Source organism: Eulemur rufifrons, chromosome 7 (genome assembly GCF_041146395.1).
Source record: "Eulemur rufifrons isolate Redbay chromosome 7, OSU_ERuf_1, whole genome shotgun sequence".
Lineage (NCBI taxonomy): Eukaryota > Metazoa > Chordata > Mammalia > Primates > Lemuridae > Eulemur > Eulemur rufifrons.
The window spans coordinates 251,984,389-252,003,640 of NC_090989.1; the positions used below are offsets into that span (position 1 = coordinate 251,984,389).

Consider the following 19,252-nt stretch of genomic DNA (forward strand, 5'->3'; position numbering starts at 1 on the left):
CCCATAAATACCTAGAGGGCTGTGAGAATCTATGATTGTTCCTTTGCTGAGATGTGTCTGTTAGTTGCCCTGAGGCCACATCAGTGCCAGAGACTCTTGGATCCTGCAGGCCAGGACCCACCAGTGTTAAATAAGTCTCTTTCAAAGGTGGTGCTCTGGCCAGGTGCAGTGGCTCACGCCTGTAATCCTAGCACTTGGGGAGGCCAAGGTAGCAGGATCGCTTGAGGCCAGGAATTCAAGACCAGCCTGAGTGACATAGCAAGACCCCGTCTATATAAAAAATATAAAAATTAGTCAGTCATGGTTGTGCACACCTGTAGCCCCAGCTACTTGGGAGGCTGAGCAAGGAAGATTGCTTGAGCCCAGGAATTTGAGGTTGCAGTGAGCTATGATGATGAAAGTAGTTGGTTCCAAATAATATTGCATATTGGAAATTATCTAAGAAGATGGAAAAATGGACATAGGCCTGGAAAGCCAAAAGACTAAATACTTCCTAAGATCTTTGGATCACAGAGAGTAAAACCTAAACATTTTCAATCTCCTACAACCGACGTTGAATTTCAGGTGGGGTAAGAGACTGTACCTCATCTGGGCCCTAAAACAATACTCCAGAAGCCTTAATCTGAGGTGGAGAAGAAGGCAATAGGAGTGGGAATGAGGATTGAAGGTGGGCTAGGTAGGTGCTGGGAATGAAACAGGGTTTGGAGCTGGGAAGCAGTAGGGAATATTTAGTTTATATTTAAACTGAGGGGGTGGAAGGTAGCCATTAGGGATTCCACTGTATAAAATGAGACTCCAGTGCAAACAATCACCAGAAACCAGGTCAGTACTCACTAGGGACTCACTGAGCAAAGAGGGGAGACCCTAGAAGAGCTGGCTCTATTTCTGCTGCAAATCATCCCCCTGGGATTTTTAATTTGGAAGCTACCAAGGACTGTGCAGCTGCTGTGGTTTGTCTCTGGTGTTCCACAGTGGTTGCGAGTCTATGTAATCTTGCATGGCAGCAAATGACTCTAAAATAGTTCCAGAAGAATATATGTATATATTCCTTTAGCAAGGACTAGAAGAGTAATTGGGTCCAATTATTTAATGAAATCTCTGTCTAGCCATTGGCTGGCCACTAAGCTAAGCAAGCAAACACTTCAGTGGCCACATACAACAAAGAATACAAAATTTACTGGGTTCGTTCAATGAAGTCACTATGCAAACAAACAACAACAACAACAACAAACAGCAACAACAACAAACCCTGGAGAGGGGAGAAACTGATTTCCAGAGATGCCATATTATATTATTTTAAAATGTACAGTCTTCAACAAAAACTATAAGACATGCAAAGAAACAAGAAAGTATGGCCCATGTACATACACAGGGGGAAAAAGTAACCAATAAAAAGTGACCCTGAGGAAGCTCAAACATTGGACTTACTAGACAAAGACTGTAAATCAGCTATTTAAAATATGTTCAAAGAACTAAAAAAAACTTTGTCTAAAAAACTAAAGAAATGTGTGAAAACAATAGCTCACTATATAGAGATTATCAATAAAGACATAGAAATTATTTTTTAAAAAAACCAAATAGAAGCTCTGGAGTTGAAAAGTATAATAACTGAAATGAAAAATTTGGTGACTAACTACCTAACAGAAGGATGAAAGGGAAGCAGCATAAAATGGCTACATTTCTTGTTTAGGTGACTAGGTAGTACTAATTGATTTGGGGAATACAACAGGAAGAGCAGGTAGGGACAAAAGAATATAATGCCCTGTATTATGCAGATCTTAGGCCTGGAGTACTTGCAGGAAATCAAGCTTGGAGATATTTCACAAGCAATTCGATTTATGAGATTGAAGCTCATATAAGAAATCAATGCTGAAATAATTAACCACACAAGTGGCTAACTCACATAAGGAAAGTGAGAAGCACCCAAGTGTGGAACTGAGGGTTAGGAAATATTCTGAAATTTAAGACAAGTTTTTTTTTTTTTTAAAAGACAGTTTATAAGCAAGTACAGTTATGTACAGATATTAAGCAAGTCTTACAGTATCAAAAAATGGGAAACCATCTAAAAGTAAAAAAAAAAAAAAATAGAATGGTTAAATTACATGTATATTCACTTCAGAAAAATACCATAATCATTAAAAATGATGTCTAGGGGCCAGGCACTATGGCACTTCCCTGTAGTCCCAGCTACTCAGGAGGCTGAGGCAGGAGGATCGCTTGAGCCCAAAAGTTCGAGGCTGCAGTGAGCTATGATGACACCACTGCATTTTAGCTAGGGCAGCAGAGAAAGACCCTGCCTCAAAAAAAAAAAAAAAGATGTCTAGGAAGAGTTTACAGTATGTAGAAAAGGTTTATGATAAAATGTTAACTGAACTTCCTACCTTAAAAAAAAACTAGATATTATTTAAACAATGTCAAAATATGAATAGCACAGTCAAGAAAGAAATACATCAAATTGCTATAGAAATTATTTTGAAACCGGAAGTTGATGGGATTCTTCCTGTTACCTTTTCATATCTTCTATATTCAGTATATAATACTATCATAAAGGTGGAAACTTTAAAAGAAACAACAGCATTTCCTGGCTGGGCGCTGTGGCTCACACCTGTAATCCTAACACTTTGGGAGGCTGAGGCAGAAGGATGGCTTGAGGTCAGGATTTCAAGACCAGCCTGAGCAAGAGCGAGACCTATCTCTACTAAAAAAAAAAAAAAGGAAAAAAACCTACAGCATTTTCTACCACCTCTAGCGGGACATAGCTAGAGTTCCTATCAAACAGGACCTGACACATAGGAGCCCCTCAAAAACCACAGTAATGTACCAATACCTGAGTTCGGAAGGCGGTTGCCTCCCTTCTAGAAGGTTGCAGCCTGTCCCGTCTGCACAAGGCCTCACCACGGCTCAGCCTCCAGAGATGCCGTCCTGGGTCTACAGGGCAGGTTCAGCTTCTGCCCCTCAGGACTCCGTCTCACCTGTGGCCACTGACACTCTGCCCCGATGGGCCTTTTCTGGGGCTCCCACCCCTCATTCCCACCGGCTCACCACAAACACTGTGGCCAACAGCTCCCTTCATCTTCTGGGAAACGATTCCCCTGGGATTGTAGGCATCATCCCTCCTGTGGATGGCGCTGCAGGAGAATTTGAAAAACTGACCCCTAGGGAGGGGAGCCTCCATGAGATCTCACTGTCCTTCTGACCAGTCCCGCCATTTCCAGCACACTGGGCCTCGCGGGGACACTGGACAAGATCGTTCCAAGCCCACGTGGCAACTGGAGCCGGGCCGCTCGCTGGTCGGGCCCCTAACTCTGCATCCGAGAACTGGCGAGTTGGGCAGCTAAGAAGGCAGAGGCTGTGGCCCGCGTCCGCGCTCGGAGGCTCTGCAGCGGGTCCCAGACACAGCCGCCCGGGAGCCCCGGCCGGACGGTGGGACGAGTCCCCCAGAGTGTGGGCCCCTCAGGCACCCCGCCTGAATCTCGGTTGTGAGCTTAAATGCCCAACTCTTGCCTCAAGGAAGCGAAGGAGGCTTCAGCCTCCTGAGGAGATGCCCGGTGAGGCCGTGAGACCGGCACTAGGTAGGGCTGAGGCGAGAGCCCGCAAGCGGCCCCGCCCCGAGCAGGTCCGGGAGGGGCCTCTCCCAGAAATCAGCGCGCTTAGCTCTTTCATTCACCCAGAGGGTACTGAGCACTAGTCAGTTACCAAACACCAGTTGCTGAGGTTAGAACAGTGAACTGGGTGACAAGGTCCCTGCCCTCTGGAAAAACACAATTAAGCCGCAAGTTACAATCTAGTGTGGAAAGTGCTGTTAAGGGGGCGTGACCCATCCCAGCTGGGAAGAGTCAATGATGATCTCCCAGATAGACATGTGTCACAGTAGCAGGAAGGAAGAAAATCGGATGCAATGATTTTTGATGATGCAAAGTTCCTATCTGATGGCTTCTGTGCCTCTGAGAAGTGGTCATGTGGTACATCTGCTGGGGGTGAGGGAAAAGAAGTTGAGGAAAGTGAAGGTTTGAATTGATTTTGAGTAGGATGGGTTTGCTAAGTAGGATAAGTTTACTAGGAAATACATGGCATAAGCTCCACGTTCAGGGATGTTTGTTTTGATCACCAATGTAGCCCAAGTACAGGTGACCCTCAGACAATGTGGGGGGTTAGAGGGACCAAACACCATGTTGTTGAAAATTCACTTTTTTTTTTTTTTTTTTTTTGAGACAGGGTGTTGCTCTGTTGCCTGGGCGATCCTTCCACCTGCCTTGGTCTCCCAAAGTGCTGGGATTACAGACATGAGCCACCGCCTCCAGCCACATATAACTTTCAACTCCCTCAAAACGTAACTACTGTTGTCCAGAAGCCTAACCAATAACATAAACAGCCAATTAACACATATTTTGTATATGTATTATATACTGTATTCTTACAATAAAGTAAGCTAGAGAAAAGAAAATGTTATTAAGAAAATCATGAGGAAGAGAAAATATATTTACTCTTCACTAAATGGAAGTGGATCATAATAAAGGTCTTCCTCCTTGTCATCTTTATGTTGAGTCGGCTGAGAAGAGAAGGGGTTGGTCTTGCTGACTCATGGGTGGCAGAGGCAGAAGAAAACCCACATATAGGTGAACACACACAGTTCAAACCCTTGTTGTTCAAGGGTCAACAGTAGCACATAAAAGGCACTTAAGTAAGTAAATGTAACATGAATAAATGCTTTTCAAGTGATGGTAGAATTGACCACTAGTTGTAGAATATGAGTTTATGGTGACACTAACTTACTCATATATGTGATTTTATCCAATAGGGCTAAGCCATTTCCTAGATGGCAGGTCTGGCAGAGGCAGAGAGTTGAGGATTTGCCAGGTAGAAATGATGAAAGGAAAATGGACTGGTAAGTGTTTGGGACGTTGATTAATGATGGACCATGACATCTCATGGAGAGAGAAGAAACGAAGGCAAGAGGTTGCTCATGCAGGGAGAAAGTGAAAGGATCAACAGACTGGAGGTCCTGACAAGGTTAACGAAGCAGCACCTTGAGGGCATATCTGGAGACTGAAGTCAGAGGGTGGGATGTCAGACTGAATTATTTCAGAAGGCAGATGAGGCTTAGGATGTGGCCATAGCTGGACTGGAACAGAGGTAAAGGACTCTGGGACAAAAAGATCTAAGAATTGAGAGTCTAGGTCTTAGAATGGTCTATCCTTATGGATGTTTGGGTCTCCTATAGATTTCCCCCTCTTCAAGATCCCTGCTCTGGACCCCATCCAACCCTTATCCTCAGCCTTCAGAGAATCTGCATTTACACTTCAACTTACGCTTCAGATCCTAAAAGGGCAGTGGCATAACTCTGGGTCAGAAAACAGAATGGGGAAGAAGAAAGGGCTGTAGTGGACATCTGTTTTGTTTTATTTCGTCTTGATATCAGCATTTATACACCTTTCTGGAAATAGTATCTCTATGTTCTCTGGAGGAACTATCATAACCCCACTTCTTCAGTCTCAGTCCATATGCAGGTAGAGTAGTCTTCCTTCCACACCCTTAGTCCAAGGGTGTGTATGTGGCTCAGGCCTGTCAGAAGAGGGATTCATGTCAATACTTCAGTGGGTAGTTCAGGGATGGATATGTAACCCATTAAAGCCCATAAGGCACAACGAGACTTTTACAGGAACTGTTGTCAGAGTGACAGATTTTCAGCTTCACTTGAATCTGCTACCATGCAAGACTTAAGAATGAAGTCAGCACAGAAGACGGAGCTAAGAAATGGACACTGAATCCTGGTAACATTGAATTAAGTCCCCACATCAACCCTACTACCTGAAGTCAGCCCTATTCCTGCACTGTGCACTTAGTCCCATTTTGTTTATGTCTGTTGGATTGTATTTTCTGTCACTTATATCCAAGTGATTTCTCACTATTCAAGAGGATAGACACAAACACTCTCAATGCCTCAGTTTCCTCCTTACATAAAAGGACACCTCCTTCAAAGAGTTGTAAAGATTAAATGAGATATGTAAGAATACAGCAAGAAGGTACCTGTCTGCAAACCAGGAAAAGGGCCCTCACCAGGAACCAAATTGTCTGGCACTTTGATCCTGGACTTCTCAGCCTCCAGAATTAGGAGAAACAAATGTTTGTTGTTTAAGCAAAAAAAGATTAAATGGGATAACAGATACTAGAGTATAATTTTTTTCACATCACTGAAGAGCAAAAATCATCACATTACTTATTTTTTGTAAATTAAATTAAAGCTGTCTCAAAACCCCCATTTAATAGGGTTGGAAGACAACCAACATCAATCATTTATTGGGTCCTTTTTCCCTCTTTAGCATGGTACACACTGACAAAAAAAAAAGAAAGAAAAAAAAAAAGAAAAACCAAAACACTTCGAAAAGAGCCTCTGGTCTTCAGTTGTTGTCCCTGGGATGCCCATTGTCTAAACTCATATGGTCCATTCAAAGGCAGGTGGTTTCACAGCATTTCTGCCAAGTATGAAAACCAGCATTTTTTGCTGCAGTTCCCAAGACTACATGTTAGATGTTTAGTCCCCCAGCCATTAAATCACCTCTCCCCATCAGCAGTCCTACTGCCACCTAGAGGAATTCTGTACAGACCCACACATATAACCCATCACTACATCTCGTTTCTGAAGTCCCTGGGCCCACTGCTATCCTTGGGTAACTTCTCTTCTTCCAATTCAACACCTCCTCCATCTTCTCCTTTTCAAGAACACTCAGTTAAATTAAATTCCGTTCCCACACAAGAACCCGGATAAAGCAGGTAGAACAGGTGTTTTTCTACTTTGCTTTGGGACCAGAAAACACAAAACTCACTAACAATCCCATGGAACAAGAAACCCAGAATTCCTGGAAGAAAGGAGAGCAAAGTTACCTTTTATCCTACTGGGTGTCTCCTCTGGCAAGGAGTAGGAGATAGAAATTAATAATTTGGTACATGATCTTGCCATAAATGTAAATTAACAAGCCCAGAATAGTATGCAGTATTACCTTCTGTTTCCCATCAGGACTTAATTTACCTTCTTTATCCAGAGGTTGCAAACTCAAATACCAGGCAGTAATATCAATGAATAAAAATGGACAGGTCTAAGAAAACAAAATCATAGGCACAATAATAAACAGCAACTAGCCTTCAGTCTTGGCATTAACTATAAAGAACATGGAGAGGACTACAGTGAACCGGAGAGCACATGTCCATTCCAAAGGGAGCAAATGCTACTTAGCTCCAAACAGCCTCTACTTTGTGGGAATGCAAGCCCAGTGTTGCCAGATTTGAGGTGGACATATTGATTATTATGTATAACCTACTGATTTACAATATTGGCTATTCATTCAAGTTTTTTTAAAAAAGCACTGTTGGCCACATTGTCTGGGTCAAATGTTACATATCAGTAGGTCATCTTTATGCCTTTCAATGGTTTCAGCTGCTACGTAATATGCTGCTAGATGTCAAATTTACATCTTCCCCCCCAGACTGCTCTCCCAAGCTTCAGATCCATGTATCTAAGCATCTCTTGCCTAGCTTTACCTTGAGGCATTATAGGAAGCTAAAATGGAACCCATCACCCCACCACCACAATCCTAAATTGGTTCCTAGGTCTATGTTCCCTATCTCAGTGAAATAGCACCAGTACAAATCCAGTTTCCCAAGTCAGAAACCTTGGAGTCATTCTCAACTTCCTCTCTCCCCCACCCCATCCCCTTGGTAACCAAGTCTTATCAATTATATTTCTGGAATTCTATTTGCATCTATTATTCTCCATTCCTGCCATCACTACCTTGGTTCAGGCCTCATTTTTTATTTTGCTTTAACTAAAGCAAGAGTCTCTCTTGCCCTCACTACAGCTACAGTGTTATATTTCCAAGACACAAACTTGATCTTGTCCCTTCCCTATTTAAAAGTCTTCAATGGTTTCCCACCACCTTCAGGACAAATTTCCAACTTCTTATCCTGGTATTTAGGGCCCTTTGTGATCTTGTCTTTCTAGGTTCACCTCCTACCACTTCCCCAGCTCCCCCGCAATGCTACAGCCAAACTGAAATACTTTCATTTCCATAATGGGACATGCTTTCCCTGCCATAGCACCTTTACGCAGGCTGTTCATATTGCTTCATTGTCCTTCTCTCACTCCCTACACTAACCATATCCTCATTTTCTTGGTTCCTCAAACCAAGCATTAATCATCTCTTCTGGGAAGCACCTCCCAACAAGCAACCCTCTTCTCCAGGCTGGCAGATATCTGTTTTCTGCACCCACAGTAGCCTGGGCATATCTCTATTTTCATTGTCTATTACTTCACTATTTACCCCTCGGAAATGGGACCTACTTCAGTGCGGAGATTGTGTCTTAACTTTGTTGCCTCAAGACTGAGCACAATATCTGATCTGTAACAGGCACTCAATAAATGTATATTGCAAGAATGATTCAATCAATCTAGTCCAACTCATGGTGCCAATGGAGAAACCTCTTTTGGTTTCTCAGGATCATGTGACCAGCCAGTGCCATTCAGTGACAGCTAGAGAACCCAAGTCTACTCACTTTCAGCTCGGCACACTTTCTACCAGACTAAGTTGAACTTTGATATGGGGCAAGAGGAGTGTTAAATCGTACTGGGAAGGCAGGGATTGAAGTTTGGCCCTGAAAGAAAGGGTTGACATGGAACAGAGTGATGGTTTTAGGGGAAAGTGGAGCAAATGAAGAGAAATGGTCAAGCACATTTGATTTACTTGTCATCCTTAACATGAATGCTCAAAAGATCTCAGCCAATCTCAGTCAACTGTCAAAGAAAACAGTTCACAGCTAACACGAGCATAAAAAAGAGGAGATAGACCCCACCTATTAAACATAGAATGAAGTTTGTATCAGAAACTTTAAAAGAAATAAATTTTTAACATAGCATACACTATGTACCAGGTATTATTCTAAGCAAATACGTTTATTCATTTAACCCTCAAAACAATTTATGTGGTAATATTACCCCATTTTATAGATAAGAAAATTGAGGCACTGAAAGATTAAGTAGTTTGAGGTTTCACAGGTAGGAAGTGGCAGAGCTAGGATTTGAATAAGGCAGTCCAATGCTACAATCCATGCCCTAACCACAGTGCCTAAAGCATAATTCCAACCTTGGCAATCAAGACAAAAGTGGATCACCCAGATTTCACTGTATGAAGTATGAGCTGTGATTTTCGGTCCTACATGCAGGGAGAAGGCTGTTAGCTCTGAACCCATGTGGGGGATGGGAGTTCTTTGTTCTGTGATGCAGTGATGACCTCAGGGTAAACTGCCACTAGACTGAAGAATATGGAATGGCTGCTGGAGGACTTGCTCGGGGCTGGAGGAGATACAGGCCTTCTCTGGAGCCAATTGACCCATGCCTTGGCCTGTAGATACTGTGGCAGCAGCTGCCTCCAGAGTCCAGGGAATCTGGTGACACTATTCTTATTCATGGTTTGGCAGATCCGGAGGTGGTGGCAGCTTGGGAGGTTGCGACAGCTCCATTCTTGGTTCTCTGGGGACATGACAAAAGGCAAGGTGGGTGACCACTTTACTATAGATATGCAGCTGGATGAATGACTGTTGACACCACATGTGAGGTCAGGTGAGGGATCATTGGTATGGATGTGGGCCCAAGTGAGGGACTGTCAGCCCTAGATGTGAGGCTGGCTAAGTGACCATTGACACTAGATTTGAAGCCAGGTGAGTGATCACTGACCCTAAATGTAGGGGTATGTGAAGGAATGCTAATCTTCCAATAAGGACTAGGTAATGACCTTAATACTGGATGAGGAGCTGGGTGACTGCTGACTACAGATGTGGGGCCAGGTGAGTGAGTGTTCACTCTGGATGTGGAGCAGAGACTTTGGGCTTCATAATAAACTTGTGTCTCTGAAGGCTTCATGCCTGATAGTGTCTTTCTATACTCCCCAGGGCCTATCACTTCTGTACCGTGTGGCCTTTCTTGATCACCTGTGGAAGCAGAAATCAGAGGTAGAAGAAGAGGAAGAAGAAGAGGAAGAAGAGGAAGAAGCAGAAGAACAAGAGGAAGAAGAGGAGGCATCTCTGGATCCACTGAAACTATGTTCTCCTCCCAAAGAAGCTCCCAATGAACAGCAAGCCACTGCAGCCTCACCCAAGCCATCCTATGGTTCTGAGGGCCTCCCCAAGGCCACAGGGATACCAGAGCAAATACTCACGCACCCCCCAAGCCCTTCCAGACCCTTTCCCACCTTCCAGATCCTGACCAACCTACCTGTGAGGCGCAAGATAGGATCAGGGAGCCACCAGCACCACAGAAAAAGCCAGCTTTTCTGGGGTCTCCCCTTTCTGCACAGTGAGTCCTTGGAGGCCATCTTCCTGAGCTCAGGTGGCCTCTCTCCCCTGAAATTATCTGTTTGTCCTTCTGTCTTTTTCAACAAGCTTACCTTCCTGCCTAGGTCCAACCTGTTGCTTCCCCAGTATCACTCCCCAAACCAGTTTCCTACCCATGAAGCCCATACTATGGAAGACCTGGAAGAGATGGCTCTCAGACCTCAGCTACTTCCATCTCCATCTTCTTCTGTCCCATCACCAGCCTTCCATCTTAAGCCCTTGCCTATGGATCACAAGCGAGTCCTATCTAGCACTGAGGCACCCACACAGTGGCTTGCACAGCAGAGAGAGGTCGCTTGGGTCTCCGAGGATCAAGCCCTGCACTCACAGCCTGAACTCCAAAGAACCAGACCCTCTAAGCTTTTCTCCTCATCTGAGGCCTGGTGCGGGTTGCCATGGGATCCCAGCCTCCAACTACACAACCTGGATTCACCCTCTGCTTCTCTGCTGTATCCTTCTAGCCTTGTGGGAACCCTGACTAGGTTTGAGGCCCCATGGAAGACCATGGGACAAAATGAAGACCCCCAAACCTCCGAGCTAGCAATGCCAGCTCCCAGCCTAACCCCAGCCTCCCTGCCAGAACTCCAGAGAGTCAGCCCTATAGAAGGCATGTCTGGATCTAAGGCCCTCTGGGAAACCACAGAGCAAAAAGAGAACTGTCAGATATCTGTGCCCCCAAACGTGTCCCCTTGCCAACCCCCAGTCCCTATGACAGAGCCTCAAGGAACTAACCCCCTGGGAGATCCCCCTGACTATGAGACTCAGGGGGAAACCATGGGACACAAAGAGAGCCCCCAAGCTTCTGAGCCTCCAATGTCAGCCCCCTGCCAGCCCCCAGCTTCTCTGTTAGAACCCCAAAATATCAGCTCTGAAGGCGGTCTTCTTATACCTAAGAAATTCTGGGGAACTATGGGACACAAAGAGAACCCTCAGGCTGCTGAGTCTTCAATGCCAGTCCCTGGCCCTCCCCTAGACTCCCTCACAGAACTCCAGGGAGAGAGTCCCCTGGAAGATCCATCCAGATATAAGCCCCAGTGGGGATGCAGAGAAAATTCAGCAAACGGCCAGGCCTTTGAGCCCCCAGCCTTGGACCCCAATCCAGGGCTCCATGGAACCAGCCCTGCATGTGTCCCATCAGGCTCTGGGACTCCACGGAAGGGTGTACAGAGTAGAGAAAATCTTTGGGTCTCTGCAGACTCAGTTTTACCTGCCAGCCTTCCCTCAGCCTCTCTGCTGCAATCGTTAGTCATGGACCCCCAGGGAGTTCTGTCTGAATCCAAAGCTTTATGGGAGACCATGGGGCAGAGAGAGAACCTCTGGGCATCTGACTCCTCAGACCCTGCCCATAGCACAGCTCTAGGCCCCCATATAGAACCGCATAGAATAAATCCCATGGAAGGCCTCACCAGACCAGAAACTACAAGGAAGGACACAGAGCATTCCAGGAATTCCCCATCTCTGACTCTCAGCCCACTCCCAGCTCTTATACTGGAGCCCCAGAGAGTTAGCTCCATGGGGGTCCTGTTTAATTCTAAGGCTAGATGTGGGAACATAAAAAGGAGAGAGAACTCCTGGGCCTCTAAGCTCCCAGCTTGCAGCTTACCCCAAGATCTGCATGTAGCCAGCCCCCTGGGAGTCTTGCCTGACTATAAGCCTGCTGGCGGGGATGCAGAGCAGAAAGAAAACTGTTGTGTTCCTGTGTTCCCAGGTTGGGGCCCCAGCCCACAGCCAAACTCTGTTTCAAAGTCCCATATAAGTGAGCCTATTCGAGACCAACGCAACTGTAAGCCTGAGGGGGAGGAAGCAGTGGAGCAGAGAAAGAACTGCTGGGCCACTGAGCTCCCAGTCCCCAGCTCACTCTCAGCTCCCCTACCAGGGCCACACATTGACCTTGAATTTGTGTGGGGAGGCACACAACAAAAAGTCCCCCAAAACCCCAGCCCTCCAGAAGTTGAACCCCTGCAGCCAATACCCTGGCTTCCCACCCTAGCTGAAGCTGTGAAAATTGTGCCCACCCAACCTGGCCTACCCAAGGGAGAGATGTTTCCAGGGGCTAAGGCTGAGGCCCCACTCTCCCAGAGAGAGGCTGTCCCAGAGGTGCTCACTAACCCTGGGACGCATGCCTGGCACTGGAGCAAAGAATTGAAACTCAGGCTGAAGACACTGCAGCAGAGCCCTGCTTCCAGATCCCCTGGCCCAAGTCAACTATTTTGTAGCTCCCCTGCCTTGAGCTCCACAACTCCAGACTCCTGGGGACTCTCTTCCTGCCCCCCACAGATTTATCTCCCTAACCTGTGCTCCTACTCTTCAAGCTGTCATCCCCAAAAAGTACCTCAGTCTATCCAAGTCCCCCACTGTCATCACTCCCAATCCTCTTTCCAGCCTCAGCCACCAGGGCCTGGCAGAGCAGAACAAGGGCCTCAGAGAGAAGAGAAGAGGAAGGGAAAGATGGTGGCTCCGGTCCCATCCCAGGAGTCATGTGTACACATGGAGGCTGGTGAGATCTATCCAGGCCCTGGAGAGCCCTCAAACCCTGAGGTTCTGGCCTCAGGCAAGAGACAGGACAGGGCTTCAGCCCTATCTTCAGTCAAAAAGGGCGAGAGCTCAAGAAAATCCAGAACTGGAGACCACGGAGGAGGGAATGCAAGATTGGGGCCACCCACAGTCACAGGGAAGAGCCACCCTGCCCAGGCTCAAAGACTAGTAGAGGCTCCTGTAAGCACACTTTCCCCCAAGTCTCAACACAGGGGCCAGAGCTCTCAACACACTGCTCTTCCCCAGCAGCTTCTCCCCAAGGCTTCGGGTCCCCACGACCAGCTGGGGAAAGAGCTGAGAGCTGGTGACATCCAGAACCCTCGCCACTGTAAGCACTGTCCTTGGGCCCACACAAAGAAGTATCTCTCCTCCCCCACACCCCAGGCTCACCTTACCCGGGGTCTCCAAAGAGTGTTAGCCAAATTTTCGGGTAACCGAGGACCCCTGCTCACCAAATCTAGCCAGTAGAAGGCTGGTAGTACTGGCACTTACTACCCCAAGACTGGAAGCCAAGCCAGGTAGAGGGTGGGGAGATAAGCAGAGGAAACCCTAATAAACTAGCCGAACTAGACAAATTCCACTCATGTCTTCTTTGGAGTCTAGGGTACTGGGAAAGTCAGTTCCCCTTCTGCTGCAGTTTCCCTCTGGATGAAGTCCTAGAAGTAGAGAGCTCAGGATTCTGAAAGTTTAGTTTTCTTTTATAGATATTCACAGATAATCACATCTGGAGTCTACACATCCCTACTGACAGGGAGCAGAGCCCAATACTGCCCTTGAGAGGGAAAGACTTCACAGCATGTGAACAGAAAAATATATCCATTCACCTGAGCACAAGTAGTCTGGGTCTAGGCAGCTGTTCTTCGTCCTTGGGTATGGTTCCCTTCTTCACCCACCTGACCCACAAGTTCTGCATATTATCTTTCTGACCATTCCTTCTTAGCCATCTGCTCTTTTCTCTTTGTGGGTTGGCTCATCCATCCCCAAGGCCAGGAAAACAGGTGCCTTTCCATATGTTTAGTAACCATTTGGATTTCCTCTATAATCTGCCTGTTATATCCTTTATCCTGTTTGTTGGGTATTAGTTTCCTGCTATAACAAATTACCACAAAACACAAATTTATTTTGTCAGAAGTCTGACACCAGACTCACAGAGCTAAAACCAAGGGGTTGGCAGGGCTGCATTTCTTTCTCTAGGCTCTGTGTAGGATTCACTCCTTGCCTTTCCTAGTTTCTAAAGGCTGCCCACATTCCTTGGCTACTGGCCCCCTTCCTCCATCTTCAAAGCTAGCAAAGGTAAGTGAAAGGTCTTCTCACATTGCATCACTCTGACCTCTTTTGCCTTCCTTTTCTGCTTTTTTTTTCTTTTTTAGAGACAAGGTCTTACTCTGTCAGCAAGGCTGGAGTGTAGTAGCCCAATTATAACTCACTGTATCCTCAAACTAACTGAGCTCAAGCAATCCTCCTGCCTTAGCCTCCCAAGTAGCTGGAACTACAGGCATGCACCACCACACCTGGCTAATTTTTTTTTATGTTTTGTAGAGATGGGATCTTACTATGTTACTCTCAAATTCCTGAGTTCAAGCAATCCACCTGCCTCAGCCTCCCAAAGTGCTGGGATTACAGGCCTGAGACACCGCACACTGCCCCTCTTCCACTTTTAAGGACCCTTGTGATTACACTGGGCCCACCTGGATAATCCAGGACATTTTCCCTATCTATCTTAAAGTCAGTTGATTAGCAAACTTAATTCATATGCAACCTTAATTCTCCTTTTCCATGTAAAATAGTATATACACAGGTTCCAGGGATTAGGATGTGGGCATCTTGGAGGCCCATTATCCTGAGTACCAGAGATATTAACTCAACCTGCTAGGTATGTTGCAAATATTTTCTCCCAATCTGTAGCATATTGTCTAATTTTGTTTATGGTAACTTTTACTGTACCAAAGTTCAAAATTTTTATGTAGTTAAATCTACCAACATTTTAGTTTATAGCTCTATGCACTTTCTTCTGGAACTTTTAAAGCTTTATATATTTATATTTAGATTGCTAATATAATTTTTATGGTATAAGGTAAGAATCTAACTCCCTCTCTGCAAATGATGTCCAATTTACCAATACCATTTTTAAAAACTAGAATGCATCATCTCATATTCAACTTGTCCAAAAACCTACTCATTTTTCCCTTAACCTTTTCCTCCAATGTGCCCATTCCTATCAAAAGACATCACATCCACCTAAGCCAGAAACCTGTCATCCTTGATTCCTCCCACATCTAATCCATCATCACGGCTTGTCAATGATACCTATGAAATGTATTTCAAATCCATCTTCACCCCCCTCTCCATCTTCACCATCCCTGTCTTAGTCCAAACATCATTTCTGACTACATTGGTTGTCCTATTCCTTCTAATTCATCCTCTACATGGCCACAATTCTCTGAAGGTCAACTGACCCGATCTGTTCAACAAGTGTCATAGAAGTTTGAGTAAAACGCCAGGCACAGTGGTATATGCCTATAGTTCCAGCTACTCAGGAGACAGGAGGATTGCTTAAGTACAAGAGTTCTGGGCTATGCTGACTGGGTGTCCGCACTAAGTTCAGCATCAATATGGTGACCTCCTGGGAGTAGGGGACCACCAGGTTGCCTGAGGGGTAAACCAGCCCGGGTTGGAAAAAGAGCATGTCAAAACGTCCATGCAGATCAGTAGTGGGATAGTGTCTGTGAAGAGCCACTACACTCCAGCCTGGGCAACATAAGACCATCTATTATTTAAAAAAAAGTTTGAGTAATAGAACCTAACAGATGCAACTTGTAATCTGAGATTGAATGTTGGTTTGATCAAAATAGCTGTGAATGACATTTGGGTCACTTGGGAAACTCTGAATATGGTATGGCTATTTGGTTCCTAACCTCCAGAAAATTTACTGAAAGGGAAAGATTATTGACCAAAAAAAAAGTTATAAAGCAGTATGATCTCCATTTGGTTTTAAAAACATCACATGTATAGAAACACATATTTATACACATACACAGAAAAACATCCAGATAGGACTGTAAACTAGTACAACCTCTATGGAAAGTAATACGGAGATACCTCAAAGAGCTACAAGTAGAACTACCATTTGATTCAGCAATCCCATTACTGGGCCTCCACCCAAAGTAAAAAAAAAGACATTCCATGAAAAAGACATCTCCACTAGAATGTTTATAGCAGCACAATTCACAATTGCAAAGATGTGGAAACAACCCAAGTGCCCATCAATACATGAGTGGATTAATAAAATGTGGTAGATGTATACCATGGAGTTCTACCCAGCCACAAAAAACAATGGTGATCTAGCACCTCTTGTATTATCCTGGATAGAGCTGGAACCCATTCTACTAAGTGAAGTATCATAAGAATGGAAAAACAAGCATTACATGTACTCACTATCAAAAATTGGTATTAATCAACACTTATGTGCACATACAGTAGTAACATTCGTCGGGTGTCAGGCAGGTGGGAGGGCCAGGAGGGGATAGGTATATTCACACCTAACAGATGCAGTGCACACCGTCTGGGGGATGGTCACGCTTGAAGCTCTGACTCGGGCGGGGCAAAGGTAATATATGTAACCTAAACATTTGTACCCCCGTAATATGCTGAAATAAAAATAATAATAAATAAATAAACAAAAAAAGAAAAAGATCCAGAAAGATAAGCACTAAAGTCATTAAGATGATAACCTCTGGTTATTAGAAATATTATTATTTTTTAGGCCGGGCACGGTGGCTCACGCCTGTAATCCTAGCACTCTGGGAGGCCAAGGCCAGTGGATCGTTTGAGCTCAGGAGTTTGAGACCAGCCTGAGCAAGAGTGAGACCCCATCTCTACTAAAAAAATAGAAAGAAATTATCTGGACAACTAAAAATATATAGAAAAAATTAGCTGGGCATGGTGGCACATGCCTGTAGTCCCAGCTACTCGGGAGGCTGAGGCAGGATTGCTTGAGCCCAGGAATTTGAGGTTGCTGTGAGCTTGTCTGACACCACGGCACTCTAGCCTGGGCAACAAAGTGAGACTTTGTCTCAAAAAAAAAGAAATATTATTTTTTAAAACTGTGGCCCCATATGGTGGTTCACACCTGTAACACCAGCACTTTGGCAGGCCAAGGCAGGAGGATCACTTGAGACTTGGACTTTGAGTCCACCCTGGACAACACAGGGAGACCCCATTTATACAAAACATAAAAATAAAAAAAATTAGCTGGATATGGTGGTGAATAAGCACCTGTAGTCCTAGCTATTCAAGAGGTGGCAGGATTGCTTGAGCTCAGGAGTTGGAAGTTACAGTGAGCTATGATTGTGCCACTGCACTCCAGCCTGGGACACAGAGCAAGATCCTGTCTCAAAGGAAAAAAAAAAAAAAAAGAAAAGAAAAAGAAAAAGGAAGTGAGGTTCTGTGAGGTCAAGCCCAAATTCTCAATCCAATGCTCTTCGCACTCTACCATATACCCTCTAGTCTGTATATTTGGTTGGAAAAAACCACCCAGTCAGAAAGTACATAATGTTCCTCTCCTTCCTCTGAACTAACACTGCTATCCTGTTCCAAAGCTTTATTTAGCCCAAACCTGTCTATAGGGTCTGAGTCCAAAACTCACCACCTGCTGGCCAAGGGCGGAACTGAAGATACCTTCCCTCCCCCACTACTATGGTCTCAAAGATAATGTACTTCTGAATTTCCACTTGATATGGGAACATTTAATGAATCTATGCTTCTCTTGATACCTTTATAAAAAATCTGGGGGAAGAGGCAAAAAATAAAAAGGAAAAGAGAAAGAAAAGAAAAATCCAAATCCTATGTTCTTAAGTCTTTTAAAGCTCTTAGTAGGCTATAGGGCCGGGCAAGGATAAACAAACCACTTAACATTTGCCATAGGGGCAGGCAGGTAGAGAAAAAAGAAAAAAGAAAAAAAAAAAAACAAAAAAACCAACCAAAAAAAAAAAAAAAACCAAAAACCATTTGTGCCACAGTTCAGTTGAATGAATAATTGGCAGACCTGTGTTCTTCGTGGGCATTGTATGTCCACTGGACTCTCGGAGCAATTTGTAACTCATATCTTAAGCTCCAAATATATCTTAGGATGTTAGGTTTATAATTTCCACTTTTGCTTTTGCCTCTACGGCATACTGTTGGTCCTTCATTTCATGCTTTTTTGAGACTGGGTCTCATCTCACTCTGTTGTCTGGGCTAGAGTGCAGTGGCGTCATCATAGCTCACTGCAACCTCAAACTCCTGGGGGCTCAAGTGATCCTTCTGCCTCAGCCTCCGGAGTAGCTGAGCCTACAGGCACACACCACCACACCCAGCTAATTTTTCCTATTTTTAGTAGAGATGGGGTCTCGCTCTTGCTCAGGCTGGTCTTGAACTCCTGGCTCAAGCAATCCTCCCCCCTTGGCCTCCCAACTCCTGGCCTCAAGCAATCCTTCCACCTTGGCCTCCCAAATCCTGGCCTCAAGCAATCCTCCCACCTTGGCCTCCCACAGTGCTAGGATTACAGGTGTGAGCCACTAAGCTCTGCCCATACCATATTCTTGATCAGAAACCTATCCTATAATCATGATTAACTTGTAAGAAGTGATTAGCTACCATAAAATCACATCCAATTTCCTTCTAGGAATGCTGTCAGGGCAAGACAGACTGCCTATACAATTTGCCTCTTGGTATATGGATATAGAATTCTGCAGTTTAGAAATCATTTCCAATCATTTTATCAGATTAAGAAACTTGAGACCTCAAAAGAGCTAAGCATCTTGTTTATAGCTACACTGCTGTAAGCACAAGTGCCAAAACTAGAACCAGGCTTCCTAACTAAGACTGGCCTCTGGCTACAAGTCTTCTCTTGGTTTTTCCTAAAGAACCTACAGAGGTCCAACCGTCTTCCCCACAGACAGACTTTGTGTGACAAGTGAAAGCAAACCAATTATTCTAACACAAATTTCTATCACCTATCAACAGTACCTCTAAATATATTCAGGGGGGAAATGATACTTACCTCATGTTGTTTCCATAGCTTGATGAAGAGGCAGTAAAGGTCTTTCCCCCAATAACCTTGTCTTTGGCCCTCAATGAGGTTAGGATGCCAATCCACAGAGATGAGACAGAGGGACAAAACTGAGTGGGAAAAAGACTGAAAGCTAAGCCATCAGGAACATCTAAATGGTGAGAGGTCCAAAGGAGGACCAAAGACAGAATCTGGTGGAGAGTGTGTCATGGAAAACAAGGGACAGAAATTTCAAATCCCAAAAGTGCAAAAAAAAATCCATTTCACAGCACATGAGTTCCAGAGATG

General features: G+C 44.9%; 1 protein-coding gene across 3 annotated transcripts; it reads left to right on the forward strand.

The window, feature by feature from the left end:
* Positions 1-9,230: 9,230 nt before the first annotated feature.
* SPATA31G1 (SPATA31 subfamily G member 1) lies at positions 9,231-13,450 on the forward strand. Of its 3 annotated transcripts, none has more exons than XM_069474393.1 (3): positions 9,231-9,543; positions 9,940-10,651; positions 11,099-13,450. In XM_069474393.1, exons 1-3 carry the CDS (start codon positions 9,313-9,315, stop codon positions 13,381-13,383), a joined length of 3,228 nt encoding a protein of 1,075 aa, XP_069330494.1. In that variant the 5' UTR covers positions 9,231-9,312; the 3' UTR covers positions 13,384-13,450. The 3 variants fall into 3 exon arrangements, with proteins under 3 accessions (XP_069330494.1, XP_069330495.1, XP_069330496.1); XM_069474394.1 differs by having other exon boundaries at positions 9,231-9,438; XM_069474395.1 differs by lacking the exon at positions 9,231-9,543 and adding an exon at positions 9,631-9,642.
* Positions 13,451-19,252: the final 5,802 nt, after the last annotated feature.